The sequence below is a fragment of the Nipponia nippon genome, unplaced genomic scaffold (genome assembly GCF_047370975.1).
Source record: "Nipponia nippon isolate SJK-2023a ecotype South Korea unplaced genomic scaffold, ASM4737097v1 scaffold_10, whole genome shotgun sequence".
In the NCBI taxonomy this organism is placed as follows: domain Eukaryota; kingdom Metazoa; phylum Chordata; class Aves; order Pelecaniformes; family Threskiornithidae; genus Nipponia; species Nipponia nippon.
In genome coordinates, this window is record NW_028262291.1 from 36464208 (window position 1) to 36484457 (window position 20250).

The 20250-nt window shown below is 37.5% G+C and overlaps 1 protein-coding gene across 4 annotated transcripts in view; it reads right to left on the minus strand.

The window, feature by feature from the left end:
• Positions 1-1138: 1138 nt before the first annotated feature.
• The window catches only part of SCG5 (secretogranin V), a 34861-nt gene continuing 15749 nt past the window's right edge, over positions 1139-20250 (minus strand). For all 4 annotated transcript variants that reach the window (XM_087746620.1, XM_087746622.1, XM_087746619.1 and 1 more), the window contains exons 3-6: positions 17212-17361; positions 13521-13633; positions 7999-8052; positions 1139-4237 (exon numbers count right to left, since the gene is read on the minus strand). In XM_087746620.1, coding sequence (XP_087602746.1) covers positions 4142-4237; positions 7999-8052; positions 13521-13633; positions 17212-17361 — 413 coding nt within the window. In that variant the 3' untranslated portion in view covers positions 1139-4141. The remainder of the gene's footprint in view (positions 4238-7998; positions 8053-13520; positions 13634-17211; positions 17362-20250) is intronic.

The window sequence follows — 20250 nt, forward strand, 5'->3', positions numbered from 1 at the left end:
ACTTGGATGGAGAGGTACCTTAAATCTTACCTATAGCTCACTTAGCTATTAAAATAATGAATACACTTATCTCCCCTATGGGTCACGTGAAACTGTACTTTCCTTGTACATTTTAAATTTTTGCATGGTCATGGTAGCATCTTCTGAATCTGCCTACCTTACCTTTCTCCTTCCATGAATTTGAGTCTGTGACTTTGACTGAAAAGTTATCTTTGAACTCCTTGACTTAATGATCCAGACACTCCAGACTTGCATGTGAAAAAGAAGTATTTGGATAAAAATTAATTCACAGGACAAGTGTTACACCATTACAAATGAGGTAAGAGTTGGTTTAGTGAGCTTACCAGCAAAAAGGCCAGAAGAGTCCAAGGTTTTTTTGGGGTTGGTGTTGTTGTGGGCTTTTTCTCAACAAATTTAAATGTTTCAAAAATTAGTTTTTGTGCAGCATGAAAATGAAAACAAAGCCTTTTCAACACTTTCACACAGCTACTGGTTAGAGGCCTGATTTGAGGGCTGGACTCAAGTCTCCTCTTCATTGTCAAAAAATACTTTTCTTCATCCCCAACTCCTGACATTTGGAAACAAAGGGGCTTGAATTTTACTTTGCCCACAACGAAGCCAAAAACTTAATTGACTTGGTAGTCATCTTTCTGCCTGTGTCCTTCCTCAGTTTAACAGATGAAGATATGCTTCATCATATTTTGATAAAATAAGCTTCAGATCAGCTTTACTTACAGTCCTGTAAGTGGCTCTTGGGACTCTGACATAACGTTCCCAGGAACTACTTCCAAGTTTCTTTGGTTTGCTCATGAGTTGCTGAATAGATTAGCGGCATGGTTTTGTTAGGTGAATGCAAATGTGCCAATAAAAAGGAGCATATCGCTATTTCCCCTCCTAAATAATTCACTAAGCATTTTTGTATTACTTTCTTCTGTGGGTTGACATCTTTATATTCTTTACTACTGAGTTTATTATAAGATTATGTTATCTTTTAAGTAGTGTACGTTAGTGTGTGTGTGTGTGCGTATGCACCCCCAGAGTAAGTTTTGTGTCACAAATCAAATACTATAATCTGCTCAGTTACACAGTGCTTTTTTTAAACTAGGGTCATAAATATTTCTTTACCAGACAAAAGCAATGTTGCATGGCAATACACTTTATTTTATATGGTTTCTTTCAAGCACATTGTGTCTCAAATATGTTAGAGATAATTAACACACTTGCAGATTTTAAAAGAATCTAAAAAGATTTTATTTTAATTAAAATTCTAAACAACAATAGCAATATACATGCTCCTTGATTCACATGCATCATAAATGTAAAAGGGTGATTACACCTGTAAGAGCTGAGCCGCTATTTACATTCTTGTAAATATTGATTTGGTGGAGTAACCTCTTAGTGAGGGAGCTAGTTGGTATCTTTGTTCATTGATTCCAAAAAGCCAGCACTGTGATGATTCTTTATAAAAAACTACATATACATGTTTGGACTGTTGTTGGAGCAGTAGAAGGGACAACTCTTTTTGCTTGTTTTTTGTTTTTTTTTAATTAATATGGGACTACCAATCCCAGTACAGGAAGGCAGCTCTACTATGAAACTGAAATTAATCTCAATATCATGGTGAAATAGCAATAGTTTATTAAAATTTCACAATAGTGCTGTTGAGTCTTCCTGGTGAAACACTCAAGCTGCCTGATGGACTCAGCAGATGGCTGCTCACCGCCATGCGTTTGATTTCTTCCAGCAGACAGTTCCTGTAAGATGCATCATTGTGTTGTGCAGTATAAAGGATTTTTTCGCTTGCATTTAAAGACAAAAACATCCCTAAATTGTGTAATATTTCCTTCGCCTGCTCTGTGCAGATCTGCCATAGAAGACAGAAAGGCAGCTCCTCAGGCCCTATCAGGGTCACAAGCAGCCACCGGGGATCCCTGTTCTGGTCAGTGTGCGATGCCAGGTTATCACATCCCCATGGTGTGGGTTTAGTGAGCTGCAGTGCTTCACGCAATCAGACATGGGATTTCTGATACTATAAAGCAAACAATACTTCTTTGCTCCTCTGTTTTTAAGCCCCTCATTTGCTGTACACACTGCCTTTTACTATGTGCTGGTCCTTACTAAGAGCTTAAAAATTAAATAAATCACCTTTATGGTTGCTTTGGTTTTGTGATTACAATGGATTTTACTGGGGCTAATAAGGACAGAATGTAGCTCAGATTACTTTAAAAGTATTGATGACAGCTGAGTACCTGAAGAAACACCAGTTTCTTAGGAATGGAAATCTAGCCTCTGACCAACTGGAAGATTTGTGGCAGCACCAGTGGCTGGCTGTGGGGTTAGGTGGGAAGAGTGACCATTTCTCCTACTCCAGGCCACTGGGCATCAGTGGGTTCTGATTTCAAATTCATGCCACGATATATAGTTTTTTCTGGTTTTGGAGACAACCTTTGCAACTCTGCAACTCTCAATACCTGTGTGAAGGCTAAGCAGGTGTGCAGATAAAAAGAGTAAGCTTAAGAAGCAGAGAATTCAAGTTCTCTCATGTGAACAGCTGGATTACTCCCATCCCATCCCGGGCACTGGAAGTGGAAGGAGCTCTGCGATTCACACAAACTCCTCAACTTCACATCACGTGTGAGTATAAATCCCACTGCATTACATACTATTTAGTTTTGTATTCCAGATTTTTTTAAAGAGGAAATATGATGAAAGACATGCTAGTTCAGCCTAGAATGTTACAGAGTTTTGCAATCTACCCATAAATGACGTGAGAGGACCGATTCTCTGAATACACAATTTATTACAAATTACTAAGTGCTGGAATAGAAAAAGCAAATGCCATACACAGACATATTTGTGCGATCCTGTTAACTTTAATCTTACGTAGCTAGGACCTTTAGTTTCCGTTAGGTCCTTATGTGTTTTTTCTAAGGGGTCATCATTATTTTACTGTGTCTTTCTTTAGGACAGGGAAGGAAACTACATTCTTTTTCCACAGATATGAAGTTCAAAGCTGTAAGCTAATGCTGTTTTCCATAATTCCGGTTCCCCATGCACATGGTTCGAAATATTTCAGATGCACCCTGAAAATAACAAAATTTTAGGTAATTTTATATTCTCATCTTTCAGAAAGGGAGAACTCAATTTTCTGGAATATAAAGTTCTTCCATCTCCTAGGAGCAAAAAGGCAATTTAAGCTTCCTGGAGCAACTTCAAGAGCAGTGATAGCTACCAGTGTTATTAGAATATCATAGTTTTTCAGATCGTCAACTGTAATGACCTTCATATCCTGGATTTAGATTCAGAGGATGTTGACACAACCTGATTAACACAGACAAATGTCTCCATCTTCACATATAATATTCCGGGACACATAATTTAAGAACGTTATAATGCACAAATGCTGCTGTTAATAAGACAAAGAATAGCGGGGGAGATTAATTTGCACACTACACTACCATTGATGGGAAGAAAGATGTGCAAATGTTCAGGAAGGTTGTGGACATGGAACAATTAAAACTTAACAGAAAAATATTCCAGGGGATAGAGTCAAAAAGCAGTTCTTTAATTTCTAAATTTGCACAGCAATAACAGAGACAAATGAGCCTCTGAAATATTTTGGAAAATGTCACTTTGCAAACCTTGTAGATTGCTTAAATGTTTATTAGAATGGACCAAAAGCCAAAATTCTCTGGGTAAAATAAATACTTTGTCTTTGCTAAGTAACAATATTTGTGAACAAAACATAAAACTATAATTTTCATGTGTCAAACATAGTAACATGTAAGATTAAATGTTGGAGTCAGACTGGGCATTTTTTTACATCTTCCTATTTACAAGCTGCTCATTAAGACCATTTACCTCACGTTAGCTATTAAAATGACTAACATTTTTAAAGTTTGCTCCATGACTAAAATAAAAACAACAGAAATGTCCTTTTACCATAACTTAACAAAAAGCAGAACCATATTTTTGTTATCTAGGAGAACATACTGTTATAAATACAGCTGTTTTTCATCTACAATTATATAAATAATAAACATGCTGCCATTCACAAAGATTTTAATAGATGATTATATATAAGCAATATTACGATCTAGCAGAGGATGGCATGAGTTTTCATCATTCATTTTTATTGTACTTATTCAGGACCCTTGTCTTCATCTGAAAAATGTGGAACAGACTTCTTTGCTACAACATTATCCAGTCGCTGTCCTTGCAGATATGGGTTCACACTCTGAAAGAGTTGAAAATTATTTATACTTGTTAGAAACAGGGAAACATATCAAAGGTAACTAGGATTAGTGGGTATATTTATATATTTCTTATCTATCAAATACTTGCAGACTGAAAAAAAAAAAAAATTGCTCCCAGGAAGTAAGTTGAAAAGTCAATCAATGTTTTGTTTTCTAATTTTTTTGTGTGCAAGAATTTAATCCAATCCACTAAAAAGAATACAAATGAAGGAGGACTATCGAGAATATAGGACAGTCTGAATTAAACACTCTCTTTTTGCTCCACTCCTCCTTTCCTCAGCTCAGCAGAGAAGCAGCAGCAGATCTAACTCCTAATTCTTGAGGCAGGACAGAACTTGTTAGAGAAGTACAGGTAAGCTTTGGCTTAAATCACTAGCCTCTGATGGACCTTATGCTGGGAGACAACTTAGATACCACGATACCATTTTTGACCAAAGCCTCTTCTTCAGCCCATCTTCTCTCCAGGAAACCCCTCCTCGCTTCCTCTCTTGATGCTGAGATAAAAAACTGCTGGCACAGAAGCAGAGCCAAGCAAGGTTTGGCATAGAAAATGGCTCTCCTACCACTGCCAGAATAAGGGAATGCTGGAAAGAAGATCCCCGGAGAGGGTTTAACTTCACTTTGTGCCATGTAAGCAGCACAACGTGAGACTGAAGATGAACAGATCCTGTCTCAAAACTGTTTGGAGATCATAGTAACGTAGAAAGCCTATGCTTGAATTTTACCTATACCCATGGAATAAAATGTATTTACTGTATTTGCAAGTATCAAACAGTTTAGTGGAACTTCAGAATTAACTTAAATATTATTTACACCCACTTTCTGGCCTATTACAGTGTCAGTGTAAATAAAATTCAAGTATATACTTTCTCCTTCACAGATACAGACAAAAATTCTAGTGTGCCGGTTTTTGATGCCAATAAAAACTGTTTGCCTAAGGACAAACTTTGGAGGAATGCAAATTTTCCAGTATCTCCTGATACTTGTCAGGCTGATAGAAATCAGTATCATAGACATTACTTTTCTTGAGATATTTCTGTGCTTCTTTCACCAAAATGTAGGAGTTCAAAACTACGCAAAAACAAAGCTTTTAAAATAGGCATGAAATATTTATTTTCAAATATCCCAACTATTTGTCAAATCTCTGGAAAAGATTTGGGGTTTGTCTGTCTTCGAGTTTAAGCCCTTGGGTTTCTCTAGATTTGTAGACACTATCATTAATACTTAATCATAGTGTAGAGCAGCCCTTTTGCTTTTTTCCATTGTTTTTTTCAGTGCTTTGCCTGCTGCAAATGAAAACATAAAAATATTAAGAACCAGAAACGAATGTGGAAAAATCTTTGAAAATAAAACTAACACTAATTTAATGCTTTAAATTGTTAAAAATAAGACACATGTAAATGATTTGTTTGTGTGTGTTTCAAGAAGTTCTGTTTAATGTTAATTTAGTGAAATTCGTCTGTTGCATAAACTTCTAGGAATTATTTGACAATTCTTAGGAAGATTAATTGGTCTTTTTTTGGGAATGGTACTTGCTTGCTACTTTTTGAAATAAAGTAGAAGAGAATGAGAATACATAAAAATTTGAATCCTTCTCAACTGACAAAAGAAACCACAAAATATAATGCAAAATTTTTGGCTAATTTAACTAAAAAATGTTTAATCCTATACAGCTGTGCTGAATTCAAAGTAATGCGGTTCCTGAGTACCTTTGTGCACAGCTCCAAGCCCACAGCAATGTGACTCAGTGATTACAGAACTGATTATATGACTCCTGTCGTGTTCGGGATATTAGATTCTGGACAGAGCTATATGCTCATGCATAGAAATTAAAAAAAGGGGAGAACTGCTAGTTAAATTAGAGGTCACTGGAAGCTTCCTTGTCTTGCACCGCAAAGGCTGCAAAAAAATAACACAATAGCAAATGGAAAATAGAAACCTTTGGGATATATACGATTATGTGTATGTATGCTTGCATGTGTGTTTATATGCATACATATAAATATATGAATATACACACATATTTAGAATATGTAATTTTGTAGACTCCAGTAGTGCCTCTGTGACTGTCACACTATAGCTTCGATTAGCACACCAGAGTGACTCTCCATGGACAACCCGATTCTCCAAATAGGACTTGCATTAAGCCAAAATTGGGACATTCTGACCCAAAAAGACCAGTCTGTTGCCAGAAGCTGTCCTCCCTAAACTCTCTGTCTGTGCAGAAGGGCACGGAGCAGTGGCAGGGACTGCAGAAGGCAGGAAGGGAATCCAGTGGACTTTTTGGTTTCTGGAAAAATACACTCTACTGCTGACAGCTCTAGGTTACCCTTCTGTTGATAAAGTGAAAATTCTGAATTGTTCATTAAAGGATTAGCAATCATTACAGTATTACTCTCAAAACAATAAAATACTTTAAATGATAATGAATTTACCAGGAAGTGACATGCCTGTGCTAAGAAAATAGATCTGCTGCAAAGCAAGAAACTGAAGCTTCACCTCCAAAATTCTGGGCCACCCCCAGCCACGTGGCCATCATGTCTCTCCAGCCATTATTCCTTTTGTATCTCATTACATCAGTCAGCACACAGACAGAACATCTATTTACTTTTTTCTTTTTTTCTCATGTATATATTGCACTAATCCTACTTAAACATGCTGGTCTAGCTATGAATAAATATTCCACATAACTATTTCTAGAGTAGATTCTACTTACTTTAGAGTTAATATCAGGTGCCTGACTCCTTTTCCGCTAACAAACTCGAAAATCAAATGTAAGCAGGAGGCAGATATCAAGCTCAAGATAGATCATTATGGTTGAACAGTGTTTATTACCAGTGATGTGTGAATTGGTAAGAAATCAACTCATCTTCTTCCTTTCTAGCAAAGACTTTAGGTTTAAGAGTTAAATAAATAAATAAATAAATAAACAAACAAACGTATAATCTTCACTTATTCTTCAAATTTACTTCATTTACAATATAAACTGTGGTGTCATATTTTGAAAAGCTACTTTCTGGCAGACAGCTAGACTTTTTCTTCTTGTAAAAAAAAAGTTACCAGCAGCAAAGCTAAAGACTTCGACTCTGTCTTAAAGTGATTTTTTCATAAAAGAAAGGCTGATCCTACCAAAAAAAGAGAGAAGACAGTGAGGTGGACTGTGCAGAGGTTCTCTGTGATATATGGATTGCCTTCCTTATTTCTGGGGCAGAAAGATGAGAACCCATTCATCTTTGTCTTTCAAGCAAGTGGGACACAGAGACAGGAGTTTATTCTGTGGTAAATCTAAGTATGTAAGTGAATCAAATTATATGAGCCAAAGGACCAGTTCTTCTGTCATTTACACCCAAAACCGTATTCACATGCATGGGTAGTGGTAATTAATTTTACCAATATTTTTAGTAGGAAACTTTAAAATTCCATTTTAAAGACATTTAAATAATTTTAAATGGTTTTATGCAAATAGGATGAATTTAAAAATGCAGATAATATGAAGTTTTTAAATTAATGCTCTGCATTGAAGTGTACCTTCTGAAAGCAACAGGCTGTTTAAATACATCTTGTACTCGGTGGACATTCCTGAAGCCTACTGTACTAGTTTATCACAGAGATTCCCTGACTTTACACATTATCTAAGGTACAATGCAGATGCATTAGACTAACTCTTCATTTCAACAGCATGATTTTAGTTCTTATTAGCTCTCTAGAAGATACAGGGGCTATAAAGTATTCTGATAGTTACCCTCTTTCTTCTTTTTGGACCACCATTAATCTTCTCAAGGAGTAAATTCTTGCTCTGGAAGGGGAAAAAATGCAGCCATCAAAGTCATTATACCCTTCTTTTAAAATATTATTTTTTTTCCTACTTTTGCTGTTAAACATTAGCAAGTTTAGAGCGGTGTGCAGTTTTACAGGAAAGCTAAACCACAAATACATGTTTGGATATTCCTGCTAACATCTTGCAGTTCTTCAGGAGCAGTCAGAGTCTTATCAACAATTAAAAAGCCAGTAATTTTGCACTATGTTGCACTATATTATCGTCCCTGTTCCGGCAATAAGTGCTTCAAGTACATGCTGGTATAATGATACAGACTGGATGTTCCCCATCATGTGATACATAGTATAAATATATATTTAAAAAAAAAAAAAAAGACAAAAGGAAAAAAAGAAAAATAAGAGTGGGAGGGAGAGGAAGCAGGAATCCTGCCTTTGATACATCTTTCTATACATTTGAGGTAACACAAGAACAGGAGCAAAAAATATTTCCTTTACAAGGGATTTTCTAATTCCTTTTAAAACCGGCAATCGGCGTCATTCCTACTGTTTTGTTGTCTTTGCTTATTCCCTTCCAGATATCAACACTTCCCAGTGCAAAGTTCTGCTGAAAGGAGTTCAGCGCCAACTCTTCCTTTGTTTAAGTAGTGCCCTCAATAAAGTTTCTAAAAACCATTTGGTCTATAACATTTTTAATGGCGAACCTTTTAAAAACTGCCAAAAACATCTTGGCAGAAGAGAAAGTTATGATGATGAGAAAAGAAAAAAAAAAAAAACACAACACAAAAAACCCCCTCTGACCATAGTTTACATAAGTGTATCCACATATTGTTGTATTTCATACAAGTAGTGAATTCTAATAAAGTCTGGAATAACACACACATGCTCAACACATTTTGTTTCAATTGTGTATTATGAAGAAAAACAAAACCAAACTCTAACCTGAAAATGGAAGGAGAGAAGAATTACATGTATAAAAGCAGAACACTGTATAAACAAGGCCATTAATTCTGCTATAAACAACTGACCTAATGTTGATTACATAAATAGAAAGTGTAATTCTAGCGCGAGACAAATTCACCAAACACTTCTACCCTCTCTGCAGCCTTGATATGAGAAAAAACAAACATTTTCAAGTGTTACAATGAAATCTGCCAAAATTGTCTGTTTTGTACTTCTCATGTTCGTTAAGCCCCAAATTCACAAGGCCTATCTCTTGCCCAACCTCAGTTATTTTGTCTGAGCTGTGCCAAAAGGGAGCAGAGATGAAGTTGGCCAAGGGGACATTCTTGGCTAGTCATTTATGCAAACTCACTTTGGGAAAACTTAAATTTAACATTTTAAAGAAACCCATGGATGCATAAATTATTCTCTTTAGGAAACAAAGCACCGCTGAAGCCTCTCTTTGTAAACTATTTGACCTTATACTTTTCATGAGAGGAAAAATAGTGTTTCTGAAATAAAAAGAATTTCATGACTACTGGAGCTAACATTTCTGTCACTCAGGAAAATTCCTTACAATTGAACTGTTCCTGGTCAGGAAGATAGTATTTCGTTTAGTCTGTTTGGGAATGTTTTAAGACTGTAACTACTACTTAAGCAGTATGTGGAGTACAAAGCAAATGAGGTTATGGAGCATAAGCTAAGAGCGTGCATGTACACCAATAGCGATCCTGAAAATATGTTCCACTGCGTAAGGGCCTGAGCTCATCAGCCACCAGAATTTGTCTGTGAAGCACTCGCCATTCTCATCCCTCACCTAGGACTCATTAGGAATGAAGACGCAGAGTTTCTCCAGTTAAAGATACACCTAATCGGGAGACATGCTGCATGTGAATTGCTACTTTCCCCTCACTCCTGGAGCTTCCTTTGCACCCTCCCAGCTACTTGGATTAGGGTACTACAGGTTGGGATTTGGGTGGAAAAAGCTCATTAGTTAAAATGCTTACTACCAACTAACTAATACCAGAGAGATTTGCCCTTAGATCTTTCAGTCTTCACTGAAATTTAAGTCAGTAAAAATCAGCAGCTCTGTAATCTGGACCTGCATAATTATTAAGCAAAACTGAAAAGGAAAATTGCATTAGCAAGGTTGCACCTTTTCGGGAGGGCTTTTTTTTCAGTCAGTTCACAGTCTTATCAGGAATATCGAACGTGACAATTTCTATTACACTAAACACATGACACTGAATTAAACAATCTGTATTTACTGCCTGAAATTGAACAGGAGTACCAAACCTATCATAACCCATCCTAATAATCACCATTGCCATCCAGATATTTAAAAATGTCAATTGGCAAAGAATGATGCACTTAACGTTTCTGACTATAACTGAAGTTGGAATAAAATGAAATTTATAGGTGACTAGCTTCAGGATTTCATTGAAATGAGGAAGCCAGAGATGGCACTTCTTTAACAAGGAGCCAAATATTTTTATCCCTGCTTCCCATTTGCCTTTCTTTGTGCTGTCTTGGATCCTTCCACTGTAGCTGATAAGCAAAACTGGGGTTATTTCTACCCTCAGAGTGAAATATTATCCACTGCTTCAGTAAAAAGAAGTGTTGCTGAAACACATAGTTGCTTTTAGTTTTCCATTTGTACTCATACTGATGTCAGAAAACACAGCTGAACTTCCCTCCTCTTTTTAATCCCTACACGTGGTAGTGGTTAACGCTTTGGGTTTCCATAAATATACAACTTACATGTAAGTGGGTTTTAGATTTGTATTGTAAATTGTGTGTTGGAAACTGTCTTTGTGCAAGTCTTTCTGGATGCTGACAGCACTTCTTCAGACCATCTAAAGAGTCAAGTTGCAAGATGCAGAAAAGGCAGACTCAAATGGAAAGTACCTGTCTCCTGCAAGGAAAGTCTGAACTGAGGGGAAAAAAACTCCAAAACCTCTGTGGCCAGAAATCATAGAAACTATAGTTGCACACTAGGGTAGAAACCTCCAGAAGTCCCTCATCTTGCTGCTCCCACTGTCCTCTCTACATTTTCCACATATAAAGAGAAGAAAAAGAGTCTTCGTGGCTGAGGAGAAGAGTATAAGCTCTGTATCTTGCCCTATAAACAGAGCCTGTTCCTGGGACTTTCCACATGTCAGCATATTGATACATGGAGAGTTGTCCCAAAGACAGGAAAATTCTTCCTCTTTCTTCCCTCTCCTAACCCAGTATATATTCATATCTTCATATGTATTAGCAGTATTTACACATAATATTTAGCATCTACACACAATCATACACTTTGCTGTATGAGACAGCTTCTAGGCTTGTTTTACCCTTATAAAATGTGTCTGCTGTTCACAGGGTACTGCAGAGGTCCCACAGCTTTGCAAGCATAAGAGTCTGTCACCAAAACAAACTAATCAACCTGTTTCTTTCCCATTATTCATGAACAAGCAGGTCTTTTTTTTTTCCTGACCTGCTAATATAATTTGGGTTTTACTGTGGTTACGCTAAGGAATGCACGCTGGCTCCTTGAACGGACAAGTCAGTGGGAACTGTAACACTGCCTCTGTGGCAGGAAAAGGCAGGGGAGAAGCTCCCCCGAGAGCTGCGAGCACACGCCAGCTCACACGGGTCCAGGAGACACACGAACTCCGAGGGCCTCAGACAGTGGTGACAGCCTAGCGCCTTCACAGCACGCAGGAGTTCATGAAAATGCAGTCTGTAAATACACAGCCGCTACAGCTCCAGGGACATTTGGTCCCAGGCTCTTCCATGGGAGAAGCAGGAATGGGCTGCTGGCGAGCAGGGGGGATTTTGGTGGCTGGGGGTGGTGGGAGGATGAGGATGCACACAGTTACCCGCTAGGCAGCCTGCAGTCAGCTGTGTCAGTCATTTACAACCTAATCCAGATGACAGTAAATGACCTAAAGGATCTGATCTACTTTCTCTCTCCTTTATAAAGTCTCAAACAGCTAATTTTTAGAGTGCTTTTCTGCTCTTATTTTTCCAGGGAGATAAAAATAACAAAACCAGCCATAAAACCAGATACTGTTGTATTTATCTTTTTAACGTGTAGTAATATACAATGAGGAGGCAATCGGGGCAATCGTCCTGGATCTCGGCAGAACATTTGCTCATGCACATTACCAGCTGTTTCATCTCTAATTAAAAAGATCTGGAGTTGGCTATGCTGCAGCTAGATATGATTACTGTTTAGTACCTAACAGTCTGTTTTAATCGATGCATGAGCAGTTTTTTCCCCTGAATTAGTAGTGATGGATGGAGAAATGAAAAAAGGCCAGTATTTACTAATGATTACCTACCATTTGTTAATATATATGTTGCTGATGACAACGCAGTATGTATGCTTGATTCTGAAATATTGCTATAGGCCAAAGATTTACGAAGTGCTTTTATAGTCTTCAAAATGGTATTATGAAAGTAAATTACTTATGAATAATAAGAAAACTAACAGCATTATCTGGCATAAATAAGAAAGTTCACCATCTGGTGTTTTTAAAATGAAAACCTTTGATGGTAATTACTTAGAATGCAACAAGAGTTTCCAAAATTTGGATTTTTGGCATGATTCTCTCTAGAAATTTAGCACTCACATAAGTAATTAAGACTATAAATCTTACACTGGTTTCATTATGAATGATGAATCATTGTCTCACAATTACAGGAGAAGAGGCTGCCAAACATGTCCATTTATCGATATATACTTACAGAGCACTGGTTTAGGGCAATCTTAAGTAAAGTGTTATAACAATGTAAAATGAGATTTCATGATTTGCTCTAGAAGCATAAATTATGATCATTGTTATTGTTTTCCTGGCGCCTGAAGATGGATTTGGGATTGGACATTTAACTGATGTAATCTAAGATTAAGCGGCAGAGCTCTCTTTGGAGCCTCTAGCCTGCAGAAATAGTCTGGCTGGAGTTATTAAAGTCCTTGTATGCTCAGAGCAAGATTTTTGCCCTTAGTGTAGCTCATTGTATTTATTATACATGATGTGTAAAATATATTTTCTATATAATATAATGCACAACATGAATAGCATTAAGTCCACCAAAATCCTTAAGCCAGAGAGAATTCCTTAGAGCAAGTTGTCTGGACCTAGATTTTTTTAAGGTGTTTAAGCACTGCTGCACTCCACTGAACCTGGATAATCTTTCAGATTAGGGCCCTGTTATGTTTTGAAATCTTATGCTAAAATTTGCACTAATTTTGGTTACGTGTTCACTATAGTTTGAAATGTAGTTTGTTGAATTTATCAAATACATACATAGCTGTCATGCTTTGGGACAGGTAATAAGACAAGGATTTCTACTTTGTATTTTTATGGGCTTTTCATCAATCACAGGCATTATTTCTATATTTTTAAGGGCAAGTTCACCTTTTTGAGAAGTTTCCCTTAGGGTGATAATTTTTCCAGCAATAAGCACAATATTCTCCTTATGGTTTCATAGTATCCCACGCAGCAGACAATACCCAGTTTCACATGCAACAAAAATAAGCAAGAAGCACATACTCACCCACTTGCCCATGTTGGGATAGTCATGCTCTGGATCAAAAAGGTGTTGGTGCAGCTGGTATTCCCTGCTGAACTCAGCTGTGTCTGGGGTGTTTTCTAGACACCCATCATCAACTGCAAAAGTATGTTAGAAAGCACTGAGCGCGTAGTAGCTTTAAAACACACAATATGCGCCACACTAATCAGCAAACTTCTTAAATGCAATTATGCAATTTAAAAAAAAAAACAAAACCAAACATTTAAAGAACTGGATGACTGGAAAATATCGGGTATTTTTTTCTTTTGAAAGGAGTTGGTCAGGATATATTTAATTTGCTTTTTTTTAAAAAACACAGCTTAAGAAAACTTCAAAACTAAACACATTTATTTTCCAAGCTCTCCCCCTCCTTTTTGTTTTTCTTTTAAATTGGTGATTGAGTTTGATTTTACATAGAACTGCATGTTATTCTGATTCAGAAGGGATCCTCTTTTCATTTTTAAATGCCCACAAGAAGTTGTAGAAATTGTTTAGGCAATACTTTTGAAGCTCATGGTAAAACGATGCTGTAAGCAAAGACAGAATTTCCTTCACTGAGTAGCTTTTCATGGAACTCCATTTCTGGTTTCCCACTTTGTTCAAAATGGCTGAAAATCATTTATGCATCTGTGCTCGTTTTGGCTGGGATAGAGTTAATTTTCTTCACAGTAGCTAGTATGCGGCTATGTTTGGGATTTGTGCTGAAAACAGTGTTGATAACACAGGGATATTTTTGTTGTTGCTGAGCAGTGCTGACACAGAGTCAAGGCCTTTTCTGCTTCTCACCCCACCTCACCAGCGAGGAGGCTGGGGGTGCACAAGAAGTTGGGAGGGTACAGAGCCAGGACAGCTGACCCCAACTGACCAAAGGGCTATTCCACACCATATGACGTCATGCTCAGCATATAAAGCTGGGGGAAGAAGAAGGATGGGGGAGACATTCAGAGTGATGGTGTTTGTCTTCCCAAGTAACCATTACGTGTGATGGAGTCCTGCTTTCCTGGAGATGGCTGAACACCTACCTGCTGATGGGAAGTAGTGAATGAATTCCTTGTTTTGCTTTGCTTGCGTGTGCGGCTTATGCTTTACCTATAAAACTGTCTTTATCTCAACCCACGAGTTTCCTCACTTCTACTCTTCTGATTCTCTCCTCCATCCCACGGGGGGGGTAGTGAGTGAGCGGCTGTGTGGTGCCTAGTTGCCAGCTGGGGTTAAACTACAACAGCATCATAAGATCTCATAAAAATGCAATGTGGCAGAAGTTTTATGCTGAAGACATTTCTGCAGATTGGGAACTAATCTGATGGGTCCAGAAGCCTCTTTTAATCACAATGGATAGTTTTGCAGACAGTGTCACATCAAGGATAATACCCTTTTAAAAACCAGCTTATGGACTTTTTACCAAAATAAGTCATCTTTAGATTAAACGAAGATTCAGCAGCTTGAGGCCAGAGTAGCTCTTTGGAGAGAGTCCCCTGAAGCTCCCTCTGCTTTGTCAGCATGGGAAATTTGCAGTCCAAGTTCCTCTCTCAGACATAGCCAAGGAGATCCTTCCACCCGGGGCATGATGTTGGGCATCCAAGCAGCTGCGTCTGCCAGAACACAGGGACTCCAGAGGACACACCTGTGGACATCCCCTTCTGTCCTTGTGTGATCATCATGTAAAAAGATTTGCAGATGGATTATCTTTTTCCCTTAGATGTGGGAAACAGTAAAGATGACTTAAAAATGAGTTGATTCAATGACCCGAGGAGGTTATTCTAAGTCCAACAGATCCAGCTTTCTCTGTTTTCTCCTTAGAATGGGGGAAAAAAAAAAGTTGCCAATAGGAAACAGGGGAAAACTAACCATACTGGCTAAGTAACTCAGAAACCATTAAAGTTAACTACAAGCACTTAAAAATTATTTCAGCCTTAGCAGGGACAGGGTCATCTCAAGAGAGAAGCAGGTGACAACAGAAATGTGGTAGACCTTCTCAGAGCATCCATGTCTTTTGTTTGAAAGCACAAAGGGTAGCTGGACATATGTGTGCCCTCTGCGACTGCTAATCCAAAAATCTTCAAGCTCAAGTGCTCCAGGCTTATGTATTCCTGCTGTGGAATGTGCATATGTAGACAGTGACTGGAAAAATTGTTTTCCATTAAGCAAATCCACAGACCTGATTGAGGAAGGCCTCTGGTAATTTGTATGCATAATGCAGTCACCACTTGAATTTCCATTTAAGGCTCTGAAAAACATTTTACTCTAATCCTAGTAGATACTATCTTCACTCACAGCGTACCTACGACAGAGCCATTTATCTGAGCAGGCAGCACTTCCCTAAGAATTCCCCCTGTGTTCAGATCTGACTGTATCAGCTTAGCTAACAACTTTTATTTCACCTAAGAAAAATTGAAGGGATTTTCAAAGGCATTTCTCTGGATGCCAAGTTTTTCATTTATTTATGTAATCACTAACAGAGGTCTAATGGGCAAGCACAGAAGATAGAAAGTCTGTGTGTGAGAAAACCTTAACCCATCGTTTAAAACCTGTCAGACAATAGTTATAAGTGAACAAAATGGAAGATTAGATATTATTTCAGAAGAGATGCAGGTATCAGCAGCAAATGGGCTGTAATAGAAAACAGTAAGAGAGGACTATTCAAAATTTTGTCATATTTTTGAATGAAATGTAAAAACAGTTTGCAAAACTTTTCATGACAAATATTTATTTCTTGATCAATTCTAAGCTAGTTAGAACATTTTTTAATAAGAATACAGACAACTGTTTTGCATTATCCAAATAACATAAAAGACAACTAAACAGAAAAGATTTTGAAAGGACCTCTTAGCTCACAAATAAAAAATGAGAGAAAAATAGAGTGCTCATTCCCAGTTCCAGCTCCCAAGTCAGCCAATGGGTGTTTTACTACTACTTTCAGTACTGGAAGTCATTCCTCGGCTCAAATAACAGGAAAAAGATCAATTCCCTTACGGTATGTCTATATCATGCACATGCAGTGCTGCTTTAGAGATCCTTCAGCACTAGCCACCTTCATGGCTTGGTATATGCGCAGCTGCAAGCTGAGGGACGTACCGGGTGTCTCAGGTACCATGCTGCTCTGGCACTCTGAGGCTGCACTGCTCCTCTGCCAGAGTGAGCCTGCGTGCAGCGCGTTGGGGTATGTCCATGTAGTTCTCCATTTCTTGGCACAGATGCACCCTCAGTGAGCTATAAAGCCACATGGATTGGAGCCAAGGTATCTTAAATATTGACTCATGGTCTGGGTTGGAGATCAGGGCAGACAGTTTCATTCCTCTTGGCACAATGAAAGTCTCTAAAATAAGGGTAAAATCTCATCTGTACAGAATGATAACTTTTTTCAGGGGCCAGCCTAAAAATGAACTCCCTCAGGAACAAGATGCTATCATAGATCTCACTATCTTCTACTCCAAGGTCAAGATGATTTCTTCCACCTGACCTTCTCTAGCAGTCATATAGCAATACAGAAGGTGCACATATTAAAAACAAAAAAAATCTTGTCTAAACCAGCTGATTGCTCAACAGTTCTGCTCCTGGGGTAGAGAACGAAAGAAAACACCCGTTGTTGATCAAGTGTTGTACTGCCTAGTACAGCGCTGAAAGACTGAAAGATGTTACAGTGAAGACAGAGGTGCGAAGGCTACAGCAGAATTACCTGTTTTTCCAATAGGGCAGGGATTTGGAGGGTCAGGATATCCTTGATCTTCACTGAAATCCTTTGGTACGTTATCTCCTGTCAGCTCAGCCACGATGTTTGGGATATTGCCATAAGGACCCAAGTGCTGGAGACCCTCATGCGCACCGCCTAGAAAAGATGATTTACACACACTGTCTTTTTACAAGAGTGAAAGCATGAGTGCTTTAGTTGCTTCAAGTAATCCAGACTTAGATTTAAAATATATATATAATTGTTACAGAGACAGATCCACATTTAAATTTCAAATGTCTCTTTTAGAAACATAACCCTGTGACTTAGATTAGATAACTTAGGTAATGAAAAATGAAACTAGGAAACAAAATCAGCCAGTTATTATTAGCCTTACGGTTGTTTTTTCCTTAACTATGTAAGTTATAGGTAAGAAAATGCAAAGAAAAAGAAACATGAGACAGTAATGGAACTTAATACATTTGCTACACAATCTTCAGTCACTGATACTCTTTACTGGTCATTGTAACAACTAATAATTGAAGAAGATATGGCAAGACAGCATCATGGCAAGAAGACAAAGTTAATGACACTGTAGAAAGAAATAATACTATTTGCACAGCCTAGAAATACATTAATAAATTTAGTCATGTGAAGGAACCCAAGATATTATAGCAAATTTGGTTGTATACAGCTAGGAAAATTATTTTTAAATTAAACATTTCTTAAATGCAAATTTGAGTTTCCTGAAGTAATGGTGAAAAGTAATTAAGAGTCCATATGGTTAATGGGAATTCTTGTGCATGTACACCTACACAGCCATTACGGCATGAAACATCACATGCAGTGACTTTTATACCGTTACTTAATAGACCAGTTCTAGATGCAGGCTTTTATATTTGCCCTGTGGAACTCAGAGAACCATCGCTGCAGGGTCACAACAGCAGTGTGCAGCAAGTTTTATAACACAGTGGTGGAGGACACAATGATGGTCTTCCACTAAAGGTTTGGGAATCGAGCTCGGGCCATTCTCTCTACATGTGTCTCTACAAAGGTTTATCTACTCCAGATCTTTTCTGCACACATTACCGGCCAAATGGATCTACAGGTTAAAACCCAGCTGCTTGCGGAGTTTTCTAAATACTATTGTACAGTATTCTTTTGAATTTCAGACAAATTAAAACTTAGTTTCAAGCATGCTCTTTTCCCCTGCCGTAACACAGCCACCACACACACTGCAGCAACAGCTAATATAGTTATTGAGTACCGAGATAGTTGTGTGACAGCAGAGCAACATTTTTTAAAACCCTGTATAATGAGGGATAACAACACAGAGTCAACATATAAATTCCACTAACAATGAATGAGAGGAAAAGGAATCTGAATGACTGGAAAATGTGAGTTAAAGAGTGAATGCAGACACAACTGTTTGGGTAAATAGCATGATCACCATATTATCACCAAATAGTCTTATTTTCAATTTCTGTAATTGTCATAGATCCAAAAGATTGGAATAAAGCTTCTGAACATGAAAGCTGCTCCAGAAGAATCATTCAAGTACTCCTGTCCCAACTTACAAATAAATACTATCAGCCTAATTCATCTTTTATACAGCTAGGCATTGTAAGCTAACATAATCACTTTCAAAAATTGCTAACGTAAGTCAGTCTTGACAAATTTTGTATTCACTTCCACATTTAGAAGTGGTAGTTGAGTCAAATTGTCTATATTTTGCAAATAATCCGTTGGAAGCTGGCATTATAGTACCAGAAGCAAGGTAGTCATAAGCATATATATTTCAATTTTATTTGCGTGATGGACTAAAATTTAATCAACATGCTAATTTCCCCCCTCAAGTACAAGTTTCTTATTCTGTAATGCAATGTTGAACGAAAGTTTTACAGATACGTAACAAACATAAAAGTAGCCCTATAAAAAATTTGCATCTGTGTTACATGAGGTTTTACCTTGTAGCTGACCACGAGACCTGGTACTAAAACCTGAATAGCGTTATACGCACTAAGAACTTTATTATACATTTACAGTGCATAGTCAGCACAGAGATGATGCTTATAAGAACTGTATAGGTTCACAATAATGCTATGGTGCTGAGGTTAAAAAAATGTACAACATACATTTAATCTAATGTCATTTAATCTAACATCTAATGTATAGCATAAAATATTTCTTTTGTACTGAGCTCCTTCACATGAAGATTGATTGCATATATGTACTTAAAAGCATCAGGTTATGATTCTGCTGTAAACTACAGAACCACATAATCAATACGTGTTTGAACATCCTGTATACAATGTGGTTCACTATGGGACAATCCATCAGATAGAAACATATCTCCACTTGTATGTGGTGCAGACCTCTTGGCACCAAAGCTCCATCCATAAAGAAAACAGAGGTACTTAGCAGGCTCCAGTGTGCTATATATACATGTAAGTTTAAACCGACTGCCAAGAATTCCCTTGACTGAGTACAAACCGATCTTTTTATATTAATATAAAGGATTGTTTCCTTTAGGTAGAAATGTCCAGGATTGTTTAAGGGTTTTTCCTTTCTTTCCGAAAGAGCTGGAGACAATAGCACCTGCTCTGGTGCCATAATTTAGCACACTTGAGTGATTTAATAGCATTAGCAAAGCTTATTCCTTATAAACTCTGATAATTAGTGCACTCGGTGAAGACTGCAATAATAAAAATAAAATGCTATGAATATACCAAATACGGATATTATGTACAGTAATTCACAAGTTGCATTAGTTTTGGTAATGTAACATTACTGATTTGAAGAAACATATTAGGATTAAATACACAGCAGCTACCAAGTCAAAATATTGTGATACAAACATATACAATCAGCTACAAAAATAGCACAAAATGGGTCTCTTGAACCTTGAGGCAGAGACTGAAAAAGACAAGACTACTAAATATCAAGGAACTTCTCACAATTTCCTATCCAAGGGAAGCATGAGAGACACCATTGTTAAATTATTTGAAACTGGACTACCAAAAATCCAGAAGAATAGTACAGAGAACA